General features: G+C 40.1%; 1 protein-coding gene across 4 annotated transcripts in view; it reads right to left on the bottom strand.

The window, feature by feature from the left end:
- Positions 1-579: 579 nt before the first annotated feature.
- The window catches only part of SEPHS1 (selenophosphate synthetase 1), a 32,683-nt gene continuing 11,453 nt past the window's right edge, over positions 580-21,809 (bottom strand). For 3 of the 4 annotated variants that reach the window (XM_077169394.1, XM_077169396.1, XM_077169395.1), the window contains exons 4-9: positions 21,330-21,437; positions 18,468-18,622; positions 14,113-14,203; positions 11,810-11,909; positions 3,465-3,677; positions 580-2,436 (exon numbers count right to left, since the gene is read on the bottom strand). In XM_077169394.1, coding sequence (XP_077025509.1) covers positions 2,222-2,436; positions 3,465-3,677; positions 11,810-11,909; positions 14,113-14,203; positions 18,468-18,622; positions 21,330-21,437 — 882 coding nt within the window. In that variant the 3' untranslated portion in view covers positions 580-2,221. The remainder of the gene's footprint in view (positions 2,437-3,464; positions 3,678-11,809; positions 11,910-14,112; positions 14,204-18,467; positions 18,623-21,329; positions 21,438-21,809) is intronic. The other variant, XM_077169397.1, reaches the window with a different exon arrangement.

Genomic DNA, 21,809 nt, shown 5'->3' with positions numbered 1-21,809 from the left:
TATGCGTGTTTATTATTTTTTGGAGTAATGAAATTGGTCCAAAATTGAGTATGGTGATGAATGCACAATGTGATATTGTAAACCACTGATTGTATATTTTGGATGATTGTATGTCATGTGAATATATTTCAATAAAGTTGCATTTAAAAACAAAGCAAGTCCCTCCTCCTCCCCCAGCCCTCTGCACCCTTCTTTAGATCAGCAGTCCCCAAATTTCAGGGGTATAGGGTGCTTATTTGAAAGTCAGGTTCCCTGGTTCCACACCTAGAAATTGACTCCATATGTCTAGGGCATGCCCAGGAATCAGCCTTTGAAGACCACCATTGGGGACAAATGCAGGTTAACCTGAACCACCTTCTGGGAAACACCCTGGGACCATGTGAATTACTTGGACCTCAAGTCACCCAACATTTTCAAGTTAATGATTTCTGCAGTGCACACCTTTAGCCCACTTCCCTTTGCAGGCCTGCCACCCAGGAAAACATCGGCGCTCAGTTATACTGAAAGGAGCTCACATTTAGTGAACACTAGACTCTTTGGATGTATCAGAAAAAATGCTCAACAGTATGTTGATCTTACTCAGAGGTTTCCAACACATTTTATTTTGATCACTGGTTTGTAGCTTTTGAGGACCAATATCTGCATAAATTCCCATAAAATGTCCAATCAATTTCAGTTCTGTAGCAGCCCATGTCCTGCACACCATGTGTGTGGCTTCATCAATGTAAAGGCTGTTGCCCAATCCTTCCAAGAGGCCACAGCTTAAGGGAGCACTGTCTTCCCAGCGGCGGTTTCCTTTGGCAAGAAGTTGGTTTAGGCAGCTCCAGTGTTTGGAAGCAGGAAGCATTAGGAAACTTGCAGAGACAGGGCACTTTTTCTCATGAAGACAGACCCTCAAGGATCCAGTGCTTGTGCTTGGTTAACAGGAACCCCATAATTGTTGAGTAGGCCAAAATATAAGGAAGCCTCTTGTAAGTAACACCGATAAAACACCTTTGTAGATCACCTATTTGTTCTAGAACTACAAAATTTAATTCAAGAAAAAATATAGGTCCCATGAAAGACAAATTTTATAAAACTAAAATCTAGTTTTCCCCCAATAAATTGTACTTTAGGCAAAATCCTCCCAACACTTCTAAAATAATACTAAAAGGGGCATCTGATTATACAAGATCAATAAAAAAAATTAAATATTTATTTGAATAACAAGTTTAAGCTGCAAAATTGGCAATGCAGATTTTAACAGATCACAAGAAGCGTGCACAAAAAAAGTATTGGCGTGAAGGACAAAATAATGCTGAGAATTAGGCTAAATAGCTGCTGATTTTAAGAAAACAAAAGGCCTGAAATCACTATACAAAATATAAAATGTATTAAACACTACCATCCACAGACAGTCTTTATTATTGATTATATTTAAAAATTATCTGTGTAGTTAATTATATATTGAATTGTAATTGTAAATGAGTATTATACATGAACCCCCCTTCGGAAGGGCAATTCCTTGTTGCACTATAGAACATCTAATTACATTGCAAAAAGTATCCTTTTTTGCCATCAGTAAGGAAAACAGTTATTGATATTACTGCAAATACCTGGAAGGCTACAAAAACAAAAAGAAATAAAATTTCTTTTTTGTCTTCAAAGTGCTTTCCATGCAGAGTGAAGCACTTGCCCCGTGTGACTGAAAGCACTAGTGGGTAGTGTCCTGGGATGGAGATGCTCCTGAACATAAGACTCGTGGACTCGTGCAGCTCTCCTACTACTGGGATACCACAGTGTCATTGGCTGGTTCTCTCTTTCTAGGACACCGTTCAAGACAGCGAAAAACAAATCAGACTTAGAACAATAAACAGACATAAAATGAAAAGCCACCAACTACGGTCGACACTACCCTTGGTAATGTCTGTGCCATGTGAAAGCACCTTTGAAAGAGCCTATCGGCAAGAGATAAGTGTCTAAAGATTCAAAATGAATCAACAGTATTGGATAACAATATAATTCTCAACTCAGAAGCTGCCTCAAGATTAGGTGCATCTTCAGTTAATGTAACAGGAAAAGAAGGCGATGGGCTCTATTTTATTAATTGTATCCACTCACGAATCGACCTAAAGTCACCTTGTGGAGACACGAGATCTTTGTGGTTTACAGTCTTTAATTGATGTAATGGCAAAGGAATAGATCTATGTAAAAACAAAACCAGAGAGCTGCGACGCCAGCATTAGGAGGTGGCGCCAGGCGTGGGGTTCACGTTCTGGGTGGCCACCTGCGGGGCCACCTCGATGATCCGAGGCTTGTCAATGATTCTGGCCGTACGGTTGCCCTTCTCCACAATCCCAATAATCCATGCCTGGTGGCCTTCCCCATACTTGGGGGACTTGATCTCGGCACAGAACCGTGCAGCCTGCTCGCGCGGCAAACAGATCAGAAGGCCTCCTAGCAAAGGAAAGAGAGTGGGGTGAGCTGTGACGCTTTGGGAGCCCTTTCTCTAACCTTGATCCTTCTCAAAACTTCCTGCCCAGATCAAGCCCAGTCACCAATTCGTTCCTGTCTTTCTGCAGGCTGCTCTTACCCAATTTTCATATATATATATATATGGAAAAAAATACAAACAAAAAAATACAAACTTCTCATTTCTGAATAAAGAACAGATTTGACTTCTGATTTGCTGGTAATAGTTACTTCATTCAATATTTATTCATTGCCCAGTAGGTTCAGACATCAGGACTGAACAAATGGGAAAAAATCTCTGCCCTCTTGGAGCATCCTTTAGAGGATTGTTTCTGATAAACAAGAAGTTGAAGGCCCTCTCTTGGGCCTGGCTCCCTGTCTGAGGCCTGCACACTCCCTGCAGCTACCCTGGGCTGTCCATCCCCAGAATCTGGGAGCTTTTCATCATTGCTAATGCCCAGACTACCCCTGACCAATTAAATCTCAGCATGGATCTTTTCTATATCCCCAGATAGCTTTACTATTTTGCTGGAGTAGAAAACCACTGGTTATAAAAGGTAGAAAATAGAAATGAGAGAAACTGAAATACACACACACACACACACACACACACACACATATATATGAAGACTTGAAAGATGAAGCAGAAGAGTCAACGAAAGGGGAAAAGAGAAAAATGGGGCAAAAAGAAAAATGGCACTCAGGAGACATAATCTAGTACTTCATTACTAAGCAGCAATTTTAGACATTTCTTACCAATGTAACCAACTGGCTTATTTCAAGAGTTAAGTTTCCAATGAAAATTGAGTAATGACTACATTTTTCCTGCACCCTCCCACCACATTTCTTCTTACATCAAAAAAGAAAGCACGGCAACAAGCTTGATTATCCACAGGACAGTGGGGGACTATGAGCTCATGGCCCCAAAGGGACCACGGAGACCTCACCCAAAGTAGGGTCACACTCATGCACGTGGGACTTTGTCAGTTTCACTAGCCCACTCCTCCTTGTACCTGAAGTCTCTGGGCAGGTCCCATGCATGAGACCGAACATGTTCCCGCAGGCCTTGCTCACAGCGGCCATCTTTGCCAGGACAGGGAGGTTGTGGATGACGAACGACACCTCGTTCCTCTGCTGCTTGGCCAGGTTCTGCGCGTGGCCCAGGATCCCGAAGCCCGTGATGTCAGTGGCCGCGTGGGCATTGAACGTATGCATGAGCCCTGCAGCTGAGAGGGGACAGATGGAGCCAGGTTAGCTGGTGGGGTCAGGGACAGCTCTGAGGAAAAACCAGCTTCCCCCACCTCAGTCTTTCACAAGCTAATCATTTATCTAAAAATTTCCCATTTGTCAGGAAGATGGCAAAGGGGGATAACAAACACCTAACTTTAAAAATTCAACCAAAATCAGAGTGAACTTCTGAAAGCTGATGTCTCATTTCAGTTTGAACCATGCAGCCACATAAATTTCTCAGTAAGCACAACCAGAGAGTTCTCACCAGAGATCACTATCTACCAGGCTCACTTGTAAGACTTAAAACCTCCTTCCTTTTGGTTTGTCTAGGTTAGTGTGCTGCCGATATACCCCAGAGTGATTTGTGCAGTGAATGAAAAAGTTTCTGCAAGGTCCCCTCAGGGGCTGGGGAGAAAGGAGAATATACTCAACTTCCCCATTTAGAGAATTTCTGGTATTCTCGTAAGCAGTGAAACTACCAAACCAATAGGCCGAGCCCTCAATCTCAGGGTCTGCCCCTATGAACCTTATTCCTGCAAAGGATAGGCTAGGCCAACTTAAAACTAGGCCTAAGTGAAATGAGACAAAATAAAGTGTCAATGGCTGAGAGATTCCAAACAGTCGAGAGGTTATCCTGGAGGTTATTCTTACGCATTAAATAGATATCAACTTGTTAGTCAAGATGTAATGGAGAGGCTGGAGGAAACTGCCTGAAAATGTAGAGCTGTGTTCCAGTAGCCATGTTTCTTGAAGATAAAACTTTTACAATGTGACCATGTGATTGTGAAAACCTTTGTGTCTGATGTTCCCTTTATTCAAGGTATGGACAGATGAGTAAAAAAATGTGAATAATAAATAAATAATAGGGGGCATGGGGGGTAAAATAAATTGGGTAGCTGGAATAACTGGCTGTCAGTGCGAGGCAAGGGTAAGGGGTCTGGTATGCATGAACTTTTCCTTTTTATTTCTTATTCTTGAGTGATGCAAATGTTCTAAAAAATGATCATGGTGATGAACACACAACTACGTGATGATGTGAGCCACTGACTGTACACCATAGTGTATGATTTGTCAATAAAAATAAAAATAAAAAATAAAGAAAAACTTCTCCTGAAAGGCCTTAGGATACAGAAATGCTCTGGAGTGTGTTTTTCAGCATGTTTTCTCCCTTTGCCTCAAGTGCATTCTGGACAACTGAGGTGGAGAAGAAAATTTCTGGTCAAGCATAATGGCGAAGTGACCAGACATAACTGTTCAATGAACACATCTGCACAGCTCACGTATGAGGCCAGTGCAGTCATCCAGGACATTTAATGAAGACACAGTCTACCCTTTAGCTCTTCCCAGCTACAATACAAAGCCGGAGTCAGCCACGGGGACTCTACGATTACAAGCAATCAGTACCTCAACTTCCTCCCTCTACAGGACTGGAATTTTTAACTATTGTTCATTTTTATAATGGGAATTTTTAAACAGACACAGAAGCAGAGAAACTAGCATGCTATAATGCTGTCTCCTGCACCTAATGATGCCCAGCTTTAACTTTCCCACTTTCTGCTGGGGTTTCATCTACCACTGCCTGCTACTGGGGGGTTGTGAGAAGGGAGGTACGGAGAATTTTAAAGCAAATCCCAGTTCTATCATTGGTGGGTATCGCTGCAAGATAAAAATTTGTTAACCACAATACTGCTACTGCAAAAACAAAATCAATGTTACATTTGGTCGATGTCTCCAAATCTCTTCATTTTTGACAGTTCCTCCTCCTTTTTTTTCCCCTCACGCCATTTATTTATTAGAGAAAAAGTCACTTGCTCTGTAGACTTTACTAATCCTGGATTGGGCTAATTGTTTTCCCTGCGTGAACATGATGTAGCTCCTACACGGTTCTCACACAGCAGCAGTCTGAGGCTTCATGTGATGCAGGTTCATTTCATGGAGGCTGACTTTATCAACAGGGACATCTGGTGCTCCTAGTTTTAGTGATGCTAAAATCGCTCTTTGGATTCAGAGGATGACTCTGAAGCTCCCCCTGACCCTTTCACCCAACAATACTGGTAGCCATTGACAATACTTGCTAAGGTTCATTCATTTAAGGGGGCAACAAAAATGGTAATTTTGTAATTCAATCATTTTTCTTGCACTTATTAGGGGTGATTCTTCTATAAAGAACTTAAAAAAAAAAACCTGGGACTTTCTTTTACTTATTTTCAGAATGAGCTCATGCCCTAACTGCCAGAGGTGACCAACAAAGTCTTACCACTATATCTCAGGGAATTTTTCTGCATTGGATACACTGCAGATGATCGCAGTAATTCTTCTTTTGATATTAGAGCTGGCCCCTCACTGACTGATGGAAACACCTTCAAACTGTGACAACACAACAAGAAGACACCACTGGCCACTACAACTACTTCACTTCCAGGCACAGGAAACCCCCGGCTTATCTTTTATATTTCGTGCCTCTGGCAAGCCGCAATCACATCTCCAAAGAGTTCTGGTTGCTTTCAGTGGGAACTGGTATCTTGAGATCTAAATCTAGGTATCAGAGAAGTTTATTGTTTTGAGGCCTTGCCAGCAGGGCCAGAAATAAAGAAAAAATCCTGAATTCACGCTGATTGGTTAAATCCATTTCATTGATTAAACTGAAGTTTAAATGAACAATTACAGTTTTGGCTTGGCCCACTTGATTTTTATTCTTAAAATCTTAGTTGGACATATACTGAAAATGCCAGGCCAAAGTGATTTGAAGAAACTCTTCCCATTTGGATTTGCCACCAATTTGACATATGGTTAATTCATTGGTTTCAACTTGGTTTCCATTTTTCCTTTTGTATATAACTATATAAAGCTTATTTTATAGTCAAACCTATAAAACAAAGCACATTCACAGGACCTATGTCTCTCTCTTATATGTAACCATTTACTCGTTCATGGTGTATTCTTCCATTGCTTCTTTCTGAAAGTATAATATAATACGCATTATGAATTCATACCTGTACACAAATATACAAAATGCAGCATTAAGTATACATACTTCTGTCCCTTGCTTTTTTTACTTGACTGTATCCTGAAGTAAGCCACACAAATCTTTCTCGTTCCTTTCTACAGCTAGCTGTGTAGCAAGCACTCCACTGTAGGTATGTGAAGATAATTCAGCCAGTGCCCTACTGACAGACATCTTGTTTCTTCTCTTTTGCAATTGTAACAGTGTTCACTGACAGCCATCACAACTGTCATTTCTTATTTTGGTCTCTGCAGCTCTGGAATAGATTCTAATAAGTGGGACGGCCAGGTCAAAAGGAAAACGTGTTGTAAATTTTGCTAGATATGGCCAACTACACCTCTGTCATCTCGCATTGCTGCCAACAATGTACAAAAATAAAAATAAGTATCTCAAAATACTTAAATATAAGCCAACCAATAATCCAGATGCACAAAAATAAAGCCACTGCCAATCACTTTCTCACTGTTAAACTAATTAATTTCAAAGAACAAAAAGGTTTCTTAAACAGTATGCATGACAGGGAGAGCAGAAACACTAACGAATGCTTGGGCTTTACATGAAAAGCATATCTGAGGATATACGATTAAATAAGTACAATTCAACTTATAAAGTACTAACTATGTCCTAAGAACTATTCCTAGAACTCAGAAAAAAAACGAATTATTCTAAAGTGGGCAAAAGGTAAATTAACTATATCTCTCTGGTATATTCCCTAGCTGCCAAAAATTATGTACTAGGATTTGCGTAATAATATGGAAAAGAATTTAATGATAGTAAATTGATAAAAGCAGATTCCCAATACATATAAAGTTTATGACTACTAATTTAAAACACCAGTAAAACACAACTCCACCCCAAGTAAGCAAAGAAAAAAATCCTGCAAGAATACACAAAATATTACCAGAAGCTGTTTTAGGTAGTGGGACTACAGACAATTGCTTTCTACTTTTCTCCATTTTCTAAGTTTTCTACAATAAGCATGAATTTCTTTTACAGTAGAAAAAAATACATTAAAAACTGTAAATGCAGTGTAGTATTGTAGCCTGTGGGGTATAACCATTTTGAAAAAGAATTTGGCACCATCTAGACCACCTTTTAGGCATGAGTGCCAAAAGCCCTGTACAAGAAGAGATCACAGTGGTCCATCCTTCAAGAACAGGGCAGTGAGTTGGCAGTACAGTGGAAACCTGCACAGCAGTGAAAAGGAACCACAGCTACACAATGGGCAAAGAGTTAGGAACATGAAATGCTGGACTAAAACAGCAAGCACAGAGATACAGGCATGATTCCACATTTATAAAGGTAAAAAAGATACAAAACTAATTCACTGTTTAGGGACACAATCCTATGTGATATTTTAAAATATTTCAAAATTCAAGAGAATTCACACAATTCACAACAATGGGTACCCCAGAATGGGGATAGCGCAGACCAGATCTGGGGGCCCTGGGCTTCTAAGGCCAAGCTGTTTCTTACAGAGATAGTGGCACCTGGGACCTTAAGCCCTCACATATTTTATAAAATTCTTTTAATCTATCCGATATCTAATTTTTTTATAAAAAGGGGAAAAGTCAGATAAATTAATGTTGGAAGAAAACTCTTCATATTTTTAAAGTTTATAAATATTACTTAAAAATCAGAGTATCAAGTAAGATTGCTTAAGATCCTCTAGCTCAAAACTTCATTTTAAAAATGATTGAAGACTTCATGGCTTAAATATTACATATACTTGGTTCAAAGTCATTTGGGGGAAGCTGAAGAATAAAAAGAAAGAAGTTAAAAAGAAAAGTACAAGAAAATCAATTTTTGGTTTCTAGCTCAGAAGATCCTAAGAAAGTAATTGAAGAGTGATTATTTTTAGTACAAGATTCTTGAACTTCACATATATCTTGAACTTCATCTTAGGTATCTTTGAAATTCTACTATAGGTGCCATCACAATTCAAGTCCTTAAATATAACATGATTAATGATGTCAGAGACAGAAATTTGTTTCCAGAATAAAAACCATGTATACGCTCTCATCACTAGTGCATGTAGATGGCAGTGCTTCTGGAGTTAAACAGATGTGGGGCCTGCAGGGCACACTCCTTACATGTATTTCCCTTTCTGTAAAGGGGGACACAGATCCCAGCCACTGGGATGAGCCTGAAAAGGAAACTCCTGTGAAGAACCCAAAGAAATGCCTGTTGAGAGGTACATAAAATCCACAGGTTCAATCCATAGTTAATGAACACCGAACACGTTTCCTTCATGCTTTGTGGATGCTGCAGTAACCAAAACACAAAACTCCATGCCCTCTTGTAGCTTACATACAAAATTCCTGTTTGCCTCCATATCACTTACACAGGGCAACCTACACACTAAATGCTTCTTTGTTCCTCTGGCATGACAGAAGCTTCAAAAACAAGTGTTTCCATTTTAATTATAGAAACACCTGGGTAGTGAGACGACGGCTCAGCAGGCAAAATTCTCACCCTGCCATGCTGGAGACCTGGGTTCGTTTCCCGGTGCCCGATCATGCAAAGAAAAAAATATATATATCCTTAAAAAACACCTGATGCTTTCTATACATGTGTGGAGGCCAACAAAAACAGTGAGCATAAGATGCTCACACTAGATCAAACTATTCCCTTAGCAAGCCTTGCTGCTTTCAAGATGAGTTCTGGCCCTTGAATCTTTCCTATTTTATTTTAAACTGCTTTTAAACTTTTTAGCTTTTTGAAAAGTACTGTTCAATGACCAAGTACAAAGCCTCAAGTTCACAATAAATCATGAGTGATGGAGTAGGATACAATCTTAGAAGTATTACAAGCAGAGATAGTTCTGGTTTCACATCCTAGGTCTATAACTTCTTAGCTGTGTGACCCTGGCTGGACAAGTTACTTAACCTCTCTGCAAACAAATGAGGATGACAGTAGCTACCTTATAACATTGTTGTAAGAATTAAATGAGAAAGTATGTCAAGTTCCCGGCACATCATAATTATCGATAAATGGTAGTAATTAATTATTATTACTTTTTATCAGCATTAAGAAGCTGGGACTAGTGTGATACCTAAGACTCAGAATTGGAGCTGTGCAGCTCTGTAAGGTAGCATTGCTATACACAACTGTTAAAAAGAAAAGGATCAGGCTTCAATTAGAGAAAAGAACAAAGCCAATCTTGTTGGGACTAAGGTAAATCAGAATACAGGGTAAAGGATGACAGTGTCTGTATTTTAGAACTTTATCTACTATATGAGATCAAAAGAAGAGAGCTTTATTTTGTCCTAAGCCTAAACTTTCTGTAGCACACAATCTAACTTAACCTGTTCTGAACACCCCAAGCACATGGAACCCAGAATGGGATCGAGGGCTTGTAATTCTGTATAGCTTAATGTAATACCTGGATACATCCCAGGTATGTTGGGCAGATAATTAAAGAATGCTTGCCTGTGATGCCAGAGGACCCAGGTTCGATTTCCGGTGCCTGCCCATTTAAAAAAATAAAAAAATAGGTAATAGACCAAGCCCCTTGAGGGACTGGGAAAAAATATGTAACTATTAAACTTTCTCACCTGGGAAACCCCTGATATTCTCTCAAGGACTCCCAAGTTAAGTGGGCCAAGCCCCTGATCTTGAGGCTTGCTCTTAACGAAACATTTCTGCAGCAGAGAAGCGAAGCCTACCTATAATTATGCCTAAGAGTTACTTTCAGAGAACCTCTTTTGCTGCTCAGATGTGGCCTCTCTCTCTAAGCCCAACTCTACAACTAAAATCATTACTCTCCCCCCTACATGGGACATGACGTCCAGGGGTACGAGTCTCTCTGGCAACGTGGGACATGACTCTTCAGGGATGAGACTGCCCTGGCACTGTGGGATCAATAATGCCTTCCTGACCAAAAAAAGGAAAAGAAATAAGAGGGAAATAAGAGGGAAAACAAAATAAGGTATCAATGGCTAAGAGAATTCAAATAGAGTTGAGAGGCTATTCTAGAGGCCACTCTTCAGCTAGACATTGCTAATTAGCATGGCTTGCCAAACTCCAATCAAGATCATTCCTGTTAACCCTAAAGAATACCCAGGGCTCTGAGATGCTACAAAAGTTGCACACACTATGTTTATTTTTTCAGAAACCCTCAGATGGTTCCTAGGCCAGATAAGTTCTGAAACACAGAGGTGTTAGTATCTCCAACAACTAGTTTCATCCCCATCCCATATTGTGGACACACCTTTTCAATATGAAAAATGTTAGAATGCACATAACCGAAATCCCCCTAAAGACTGGGAGATGGAGCAGAGGAGGAGGAATTATAACAGAGAAGTTAGGATTTAACAAATGAGTAAGACTCTGAATCATTACATCGTTATTTCTTTTCAGTCTCCAGTGTTTTGAAGCAGCCAGAAAGAAAAACCTGAAGTTGGGGAACTGTAACCCATACCAAACTTTGAAATACGTTCTATAACTACTGTTAAAATGTACTTTGAAATTTATTGGTCTTTTTTTTTGTATATCAGGCATTTTTCACAATAAAAATAAATAAATAAATAAATAAGCTAGGACTGAAATAAAATGTAATGGTAAAAATGATAACATCAATATAATTACTCATTTATATACATAAACACAGCAATTAAAAATACAGTAATGTTAACACCTTCAATTAACAGAAGACAAATACTTCTACTGCTAGAGAAACATCTTTTTCATCTTAACTGGTTGGGGCACAGAGGAATTCAGCACTCTCCACAATGACAGAAGGATAGAGAAAATATGACCTGAGCACTGCAATTCAGAGCATGTTGGTAAAAATCACCTATGACCTATTGAGGCACACTGTTCAGGCTAGTCCTGAGTCACCTGTTTCCTCTAACGCAAGTCACATTTACCGCTCATTTCTGCTGGAACATGCACGCAGTGCATGGGCATCAATGGGAGCGAGCCCACCGCCTGTTTTGGTAGGCTCCCACCCAGGAATGGCTTTTTACATTTTTATAGATAAACGTAAAAAATGTTAAAAAACACCACCACCCAAAAAACAATATGCAGTGTGTGGCCTGCAAAACTTAAAACATGTAGTTATCTGGGCCCCTCCCAGGAAATTTGCCGACCCACTAACAGAAGAGTCCCCGGCCCCTGTACCTGTTCTGTTGAGCCTTGCCATATTCATCATTGCTTCTTGGTATGCCAATTCTACATCTTCCTGGGTGACCACTAGTTTAATTTTATTCCATTTTTCAGGCTGGTAATTAAGAACAGAGGTGAGGGAGAAGAGAGGGGAAAACGTGATTAATCTTTACTGCTAACCACTGACCAAAGAGTGTATTTTTCTTAGACATCCTCTGGTGAATTTTATTTTTCTAATTTTGGACAAAAATTATGTTTGGTGTTTTTTGGTCTGTGACTACATTTTGGGTGTCTGCTAGACACATGCGCCTTTCCTGCTCGGCACCTGGGCTTCAGGAACCAAAGCCTGCAGTTCCTTGGACACATAAACCACGCTGCATGGTACAGGCTTCAGGGGTGTTTGGCACTGGGCACAGCTGCTCCCCCTAGCCAGGTGTGAATCAAAACCTAGTAGCTTTGCCTGCTCTCTGGCTCGCCTGTCCATCTCCTGTGAGGCTGATGCCTACACTTTTCATATGATTATTACACTTTCATTGACTTTAACAGAATTTTGGGATCAAGCCTCGATGGCTAAATGGATGCAAAAACAATTTCAGCTGCCCTAGGGACCACACAGGACATCACAAAAGCAAGGAGATTAAGGGCTCTCCTGAGTTTGATCCTACACTCTAGCAAAGGAGTTCTCCTGCCCATTACATGTCTCGGAAAGGGGAAAGCCTGTGCAAGGATGGGAGAGCTGGGCAGGCATGATGCCCGGTGAAGCCACCAAGGGCCCACATTCTTTGCCCACTGATGGTTTAATAACATAAAGACACCATTAACCCATTGTCCAGCACAACCATTAGCCTTCAGCAGTGACATAAGCCTGCTATGTTCTCCTCCCTCCTGCCAGCTTCCCTGTCTGTCCCACAGAGGAAACTATTATCCCAAATTCATTCTCCTCCCTTTAAACATATAATCTCACATAGTAATATGTACACAGTATACTAGCTGATTATTTCTAACCTTTATACAAGGATGCTATTGCATGGTTTTTGGAATTCACTTTTCTCAATTCTGAGAATTAAAAAAAAAAAAAAAACAGGTGAAAAAGAAGAGGCGGTGTGGAGCTGGGGGTGGAGGGAAGAGAAGGATCCTGAGCCCTCACCTGTGGCACCCCTCTGCCCAGCCTGCCCTCGGCCTCTTTGCTGTTACTCCAACCTGGGCGGCCGTGTTGGAAGACAACTCTGTGTATTGTTACCTGCAATTTTTCCATCAATTTACCAGTGGTAACACTTGATGGAAACCTCTGTTCTCCCTGGTTAAGGAGGGAAAATGACTAAAGAATGTGGCAGCCTGAGAGAATTTCTCTCCTCTGCTATATCAAGCTTAGGTACATCTGGTTGATGAATAACATAAAATTATTTATTCTTCTTTATCAGCTATTTCTCAGAACAGATGACAGTGGTAGAAATTAAAAGCACCAAGACATGTGAAGACATACCACAACCTTATTAATTTGTGAGTTGTTACAGCAATGGAAGAAATCTTAAAATACGATTATGGCTCAGTGGAAAAGTGACTCAGGAGAAATATCTTCATATTCTAGATTCATTCTCCATAAAAGAATTATACATCAATGTATTCTGAGTTACTAATCAGTAGAAAAAGACAAAGCTACCAAACAAAAACAACCAAAAACCCCACTGAATAAAATAATCTGAAATGTCTATATAACCCTGGCTTTATACCTCCAACATCGCACTCTGCACAAATTAACCTCATTATTTTTTGGTGATGTTTAAGGTGTGAAAAATGAAACTCTCTTAGCACCAAATAAACAGCTAAGCCTGAGCCCCCACCTCCCAAATCCTCTTTATATAAAGCCTCTGAAGCCCCCAGCAGAGCACACCTAGGTCAAGCACTCCATACACGAAACTTTCACTTAATACAATAAGGACAACTCTTAGGATTTCTAGAGGATTTGACCAACACCAAACTCCCTGATAGTAAAACCGGGGCCTTGTTTTTAAAATGCAATCTGAACAACATTTAGAAGGGACAAATGTTAAAACAATTTGAAACACATCCAGAGGGGAACAGTGTACTCCAGCAAAGTGGATGAAGCATGTTCTGAATTGACACACAAGGTGAATGGCCCTTCTCTCCAAAGCCTCCAACAAAGTCCCCAAGCCCCTCCATGGCCCTAAGACCTCACAGTCTCCCACGACTCTTAGACACCACCCCCCACCACCACCCTGAAGACTGCACGACCCCCCACCACCCTCAGACCTCCCCCCAAAGCGGCTCTGAGACCTCACCCCCAACCTGTCACTCACAATGTCCAGCCACTGGTGCACAGCCACGGCCACCTGTGTGCCCAGGGGTTTGGTCAGAACAAGCACGTCTCCCGGCACTGCATTATCTGGCCTGAGGAGAAGAGGGGCATTTTTTAGTCAAATCAACCAAAGAAATAAGTTCATTATCCTTAAAATAGGCAAGGAAAATTGTGTTTACAACATATTTGTTTTTACAACTCTTAAATTTAAGCCAAATAGCACGGTGTACAAGCACCCTGCCATTGCAATTGGTGCTACTGCTGAATCCAAACATTAGAAGAAAGTGAAACACCCACAAATTTAAATATTTGGGCCAATTACCTACTGGCTGCCCCAAAAAAGTACGCAGAAAAGCAAACCATTTAGCCTTCAAAGGCCTCAGCAGGCTTGAGTTTTCCTTTAGCCAGTTGCGCCTTCAGTCATGTGCCTGTACACACGTAACTTTCAAAACAGACCCACTATAGTCCAAAGACGGCTTTTTTATGATCACTGATAGGCTAGAGCCTGAGGTGGGATTTCTCGACCCATGTGAGACTTGGCTCCATTCTGTGGGTCTAACACTTTGGTAATTTCAGTATCCAAGGCCCTCAAACTCCAAGACTGACCGATAATGAGTTTCCTACTTGGCACCCAGGCTACCTGGTTGGTCCCTGTCCTAAAGACAGAAGGCAAATGCTAAATGGCAGCCTTAAAAATAAAAAGACTAACCCCCACCCCCAAGAAAACTCCTATTTTGCTTGTATCAGTACCAATGTCTACCACTCCTGCCTGTCCCAGAGGCTGAACTGCCTCGTCAGGAGCTGTCCACATAGCCATCCATCCCTCAAATACTCATCTATGTCGATTAAAAGCCAAAGGCACAGATTTAAAAATCAATGCCAAGAAAATGGGCAAAAGACTCAGATAGACATTTCTCTAGAGAAGATAAACAAATGGCCAATAAGCACATATAAGCTGTTCAACGCTGTTAGCCATTAGGAAAATGAAAATCAAAGCCACATGAGCTACCACCCAAAATGGCTACTATTAAAAAAAAATAAATAAAGTGCTGATGAGGCTGTGGAGAAATATAAACCTTAGTACATGGTTGATGGGAAAGTAAAGTGGTGTAGCCACTGCGGTTCCTCAGATAGAACTATCATATGACCCCACAATCTCACTTCTAGGTATATACCCAAAATAACTGGAAGGACATGAACAGTTATTTGTATGTACCCTGATGTTCATAGCAGCATTATTCACAATTGCCCAAAGATGGAAGCAACCTGTGTCATGAACAGATGACTGGATGAACAAAATGTGGTATATACATACAATTCGTTAGAATGAAGTTCTTGTGCATATGTAAACACGGATGAACCATGAAGACATGCTGTTATTAAAATAAGCCAGACAAAAGGGATAAATAGTGTATGATTCTACTTATATGAAAGAGCAAGGATATATAAATTCAAAGAAAATGGAGAACAGGTTACTAGGGGTAGGACTGATGGGGACTCACGGCAGCATGGGCGCAGGGATTCTGCGTGGGATGGGAAAGTTCTGGAAATGCATGGTGGTGAGGGTAGTGCAACATTGTAAATGTGACGAATCCAACTGTATAATATACTTGGAATGGTTGAAATGGGAAAGTTCATGTTGCATGTATGTTACCACAACTAAAAAATTAAAAGAGTGACTACAAAGGCAGTGACAATTAAATGCAATAAATAATCTTAGACTGAACCTAATAATTGAGGAGAAAAAGGTCCTAAAGGACATTCTTGGGACATACGATAAAAACTCAATGTAGACTGAAAATTTTAAAATATACTCAAAGTGGTTTCATAAATCTGTTCTTGGGAAATATACATGAAGTATTAATGGTCAAGGAACGGGATATGTACAATCTACTCTCAAATGTTCAGAAGATATATAGTATGATACAGCAAATGTACAAAATGTTAAAAGTCAGATCTGGGTGTATTGGTGGGGGTAAATTAGAGTTCTCTGTATGAATTTTTTTATTATATTTGCAACTCCCCTGTAAATCTGAAAGTATTTCAAAATGAAAAAAAACGTTAGCTCCCCAACTAATTCTATAATATTTGTATCCACTGTTAGCTTTGAAAAATATAATTCTGTGACAACATTTAGGAAACTCATTTCCTAAAACCTAGATCTTAATACATAGGTCTTTCAATTCAACTCTGAATTACCCACACCTTAAAGCAAATCTACTCTTTTTTTGTATGCTGTGTGATGGGGGGGTCACATTTCATTCTTTTTCTGTGTGAACAGTCCATTAGTGCAATACTATTTGTTGAATTCTCTCTCTCTCTCTTTTTTTTTTTGAGTGCATGGGCCAAGAATCAAACCCAGGTCTCCTGCATGGTGGGCAAGAATTCTACCACTGAACCACCCATGCACCCCAAAGCTAATATATTTTTGCATTTCACTGGTTACGTGCAACATATGAATTGATACAACATTATCAACATGCTAAATGTGATAAAATTATTGGGTTATTTTTATGCTTATGGATATTATTTTACAAAATATAATCACATTCATTTTTTACAAAGTAAACACACATGCTGTTGACAAAAAATTTCACAGAAGTTTGTTTTATTATTTTTGTCACTCCAGTTTTTTACTACTGTTAAGTTCTTTTTCTAATGGAAAGCTGGAATGAGTGAGACAGATGGACTTTAGTTTTTTGCCCCACCTAAGTAGAAAATTTGAGAGCTCCCAACATAAAGGAGAGGATAATAAAACCTTAACGTGAGTAAAATGCAAGATCCTTAAGAGGAAAGTTGCCAGAAAATGTCTCTAAAGAGTTTCCACAATTAAAAAATGGATAAAAGATAGGAACATAAAAAAATTATGTTCAACCTTACTCAGAAGATAAATGCAAATTAAAACCAATGGACTTGCAAAGACAAGAAGATGGTTAACACATTGGGTTGGTTAGGATGTGGGAAACCAGCACTCATTCATTGCTGATGGAACATAAACTGGTCAAACCTCTGTGAAGGGCAATCTGGAGACACCTAACAAAACTACAAGTGCATGTACAATTTCATCTAGTCATTCTATTTTAAGAATTTTCTAACCGTTACGACCTATGCCTTGGGTTATTCAATGGAGTACTATTTGTAATGCCAAAATAATTTAAAATAATCTATATGCCAATAGTAGACTGGTTAAAAATACACAAGACTGGTAAAGATGGTTGCCTCTGTAAGAGATACTGGCTACTGAAGGATAGGGGAGGGATTTTGCAGATGGATCTTTTTATGCTTTTTCAATTCTAAACCACATGAACATGTTACCTGTTAAAAAAAATAAGTAAAAGAAGCTGGCTTTCTACTTCTTCAGAAACTAGAATAAGATGGCTTTTTATAACAAGACATCAAGCATGGAAAGTGTCTACCTGTGCCCTGAGAGAAACATCTCCAAAGAAGATATACAGAGCCTCAAAATGTTAAGCAGTTACCAGAAGATGCAGCAATTTCACTCCAGGCATGCACTCCAGAGAACTGAAAATTTATGTCCACACAAAACCTTGTACAGGAATGTTCACAGCAGCAATTACTCATGACAGCCAAAAAGTGGGAACAACTCTAATGTCCATCAACTGATGGATACACAAAAGGCAGTGGCATGTAATCCATACAACGGATTATCATCCAGCAACAAACATGAAAGAATCCTGAAAACATACTAAGTGAAAGAAGCCAGACACGTTCACATAGCTGATTCATTTATGTGAAATATCCAGTTAGGCAAATTCAGAGAGAATGTAGATTGGTGGTTGCCAGGGAATAGGGGAAGGGGAACTTGGGCATGGCTGCTAATGGGAACGGAGTTTCTTTTTAAGGTGAGGGAAATGTTTTGGAGTTACACAGTGATGATTGCACAACCTTGTAAATTATTAACACTACTGAACTCTATACTCTAAAATGTTCAATTTTACATAAATTAAAAATAAAAAATTTTAAAAAAAAGCTTTTTTTCCTTAAAAAAAGGGAGATGTACCTGTATACATGCTACAATATGGATGAACTGTAAAAATTGTATGCTAAATATTAAGCTAAGTGAAAGAGCTCAGGATAGGGGAAATCAGATGGAGAGTGATTCATAGATACAGAGTCCCTTGCTGGGGTGATGGAAATGTTCTAAAATCCATTAGAATGAAGGCTGCACAACTCTGTAAATATACCAAAATCCACTGAATCACACACTTTAAGTAGGCGAATTGCATGTTATGTGAATTATATATCAATAAAGCTGCTGAAGGGATTTGTAAGGGAGAGGGAGGGAGAGAAAAAGGGATTAACACATCAAGGGACACGAAACAAAAATCAACTTACATGATGAACTCGTTGGGCTGGCAGACAGTTGTAGCAACTCCCCCTAAAACAATCCAGGGGTTTAATACTGTCTGGCCACCTGTGACTGATGTCCCAGCTTCCTCTGCCGCGTCTTTAAAACCCTGTATAATTAAGGGCATCACTTTATCCCTTTCCTAGGGTTTAAAAGGATATAAATTAAAAGTCAAACAATTCAGTTCAAAATCCAGAAAAGAAGGTTTACATCTGTAGACATAATAAAAAGGATCATAAAATCCTAAAGGAAGCCCTGAAAGTGTACAAACAGGCCAGGGAATAACAAAAGTGAGGGAATATTTTATGAAAGGCTGGAAGATGCTCTGGATTACAATACGAACAAGGCACAGACAAGAGAGAAGTAAAAAAGCAAAAACTGTAGTGCAATTGGGTCCACCAAACACGCCATTTAACAGTCCTTAAGAATCCCCAAACCAGCTTACTATATGTCCCTATGCCTGCCCAGACTAGGCTGGAATCAAACCAAGGCATACACAGAGGGTGCTGCAAAACTCTGCCCAGGAGAGCCTCCTGATGGCACTGCACGATGACCACATCACACAGTTAGGGTGGGAAAAGGCCTACTGAGAACTGATTTCAAAAACCAGCACCTGTCAAAAACAGTCTAAATACAAGTAGCTAAACAAACTGTGGCATATACATTCGATGGAATATTATGCAGCTGTAAGACAGAATAAAATTATGAAGTATGTAACAACATGGATGGACCTTAAGGACATTATGCTGAGTGACATTAGCCAGAAACAAAAGGACAAATACTGTGTGGTCTCACTGATATGAACTGACAGTGAATAAACTTGGAGAATTTCATTGGTAACAGAGACCATCAGGAGACAGAAATAGGGTAAGTTATTGGGTAATCGGAGCTGAAGGGATTCAGATTGTTCAACAGGACTGAATGTAAAAACTCAGAAATGGATAGTACAATACTACCTAACTGTAATGCAATTATGTTAAACACTATATGAAGCTGAATGTGAGAATGATAGAGGGAGGAGGGCTGGGGCACAAATGAATAAAAAAGAAAGATAGATGATACAGATTGAGATGGTATAATCTAGGAATGCCTAGAGTGTATAATGATAGTGACTAAATGCACAAATTTTAAAAATGTTTTTGCATGAGGAAGAACAAAGGAATGTCATTACTACAGGGTGCCGAAAATAGACGGTAATTAATATTTTAAAATTTCAACTTATGTGAGAGACTAAAGCAAAAAATGTTTATTTGGTACAAAATTTATATTTTGACTAGCGCATTTCCTAATAAAACTTATGTAGACAGCTTAATTGAACAACATAAGTATATGGAACCTTGAGTAGGACATGAGATTTTGTGGGTTTGTCCAGAGTGATGCCCCGATAAATCCCAGAGTGATTTGAACAATGAATAAAAAAGTATTTGCAAAGTCCCCTTCAGGGAATGGTGAGAAAGGAGGAAAATTCAACCCCCCCAAGTTGAATTCTTGATGTTCTCATAAGCAGTACAGACAACCAAAGCTATAGGCTGAGCCCCCGTCTTGGGTTTTGTTCATACGAAACAACCCCACAAAGGATAGGTCAAGTCTACTTAAAATTAGGTCTAAGAGTCACTCACCCCCAAGAGAACCTCTTTTGTTGCTCAGATGTGGCCTCTCTCTCCAGCCAACATAACAAGTAAACTCACCACCCTCCCCCTGTTTACGTGGGACATGATTTCCAGGGGTGTGGACCTTCCTGGCAATGTGGGACAGAAATCCTAGAATGAGCTGAGACTCAGCATCAAGGGATTGAGAAAACCTTCTTGACCAAAAGGGGGAAGAGTGAAATGAGACATTAAGTGTCAATGGCTGAGAGATTCCAAACAGAGTCGAGAGGTTATCCTGGAGGTTATTCTTACGATTAAACAGGTATCACTTTGTCAATCAAGATGTAACAGAGAGGCTGGAGGGAACTGCCTGGAAAGGTAAAGCTGTGTTCCAGTAGCCATGGTCCTTGGAGATGATTGTATAATGATATAGCTTTTACAATGTGACTATGTCATTGCGAAAACCTTGTGTCTGATGCTCCTTTTATCTACCTTGTCAACAGACGAGTAGAACATACGGAATAAAAATAAATAATGGGGGAACAAATGTTAAAATAAATTTAGTTTGAAATGCTAGTGATCAATGAAAGGGATGTGGGGTAAGGGGTAAGGTATGTATTAATATTTTTCTGTTTTCATTTTATTTCTTTTTCTGAATAGATGCAAATGTTCCAAGAAATGATCATGATGCTGAATATGCAACTATGTGATGATATTGTGAATTACTGATTATATATGTAGAACGGAATGATCAAAATAAAAATGTTTGCGTTTGTTTGGTGTTTTTGGTATTTTAAAAAGAAAATAAAAAACTAGTCTAAATGTCATCTGTGGTTCAAACAACAGGCATAGTGGTAAAGGATATAGACTTGTCGCCAGGTGATAAAACAGAAGTAAATATGTGTGAACGGCCCCAGCCCCCTTATTGAGACACTCCCCCCAGGGCCCTCTTCACTGCCTCTAGCAGACAATCAACAGTAAAGCACCCTGCCTAATTCATAGGCTTGGCCAGCACTGAGGCACTATTACGATGGCCTAAGCCTTCTTAAAGATACAAACAAAACCAAGTACAATGTTGGGTTGGGTCCAGGCATGGAGGGGAAGGGAAGCAGGTGATCACTGCAAAAGGCAGGCAGGCCAGACTCCCATCTGAACTTTCTGGTAACAACCCCAAAGTGTGGGGCTGAAGGAACCGGGAAACCATACAGACTGGCTGTGGGGATGGGGAAGGCGGGCTCCCGGGTGAGTGCTGGGACTCACCCTGTCGGTCATCTTGTTGCTGATCCCCAGGAGCATGAGCATGTTGTCACATTCTGTGACCCCCATTGCGTAGAGGTCACTGAGGACATTGGCACAGGCTATTCTGCCCTGGGAAGAAAGGGGACATGTGAGAAAAGGCAGCCTGGGCTGGGCTCTCTTCCTGCAGACCCAGGACGGGACAGCAGAGCAGCCCCAAGGAGAATGCAGAGCTTTCCACAACGGCCACGACCAGCCCTGACATGCTGCCACGTGGACCAAGAGCCCATCCCTGACTCCAGAACCACTAGGCCTCTCGCTGTTTCTCAGACATTCTTGTAACCACCTCTCCTTTCTTGTACAGAACAAATAATGTACGCCCCCTTTCCCACTCTGAATATTAGTAGGAGTATGCAATTTATTTAGATGGAGTGGGACCGGGCCAGGGAAAAAGCAAGGTTGGAAATGATGGTTTGGGAGGAAGAGCTACAAGTGAAAAAGTTT

This window comes from Tamandua tetradactyla, chromosome 7, assembly GCF_023851605.1.
Source record: "Tamandua tetradactyla isolate mTamTet1 chromosome 7, mTamTet1.pri, whole genome shotgun sequence".
NCBI lineage: Eukaryota > Metazoa > Chordata > Mammalia > Pilosa > Myrmecophagidae > Tamandua > Tamandua tetradactyla.
This window is presented reverse-complemented; position numbering and strand designations above follow the sequence as displayed.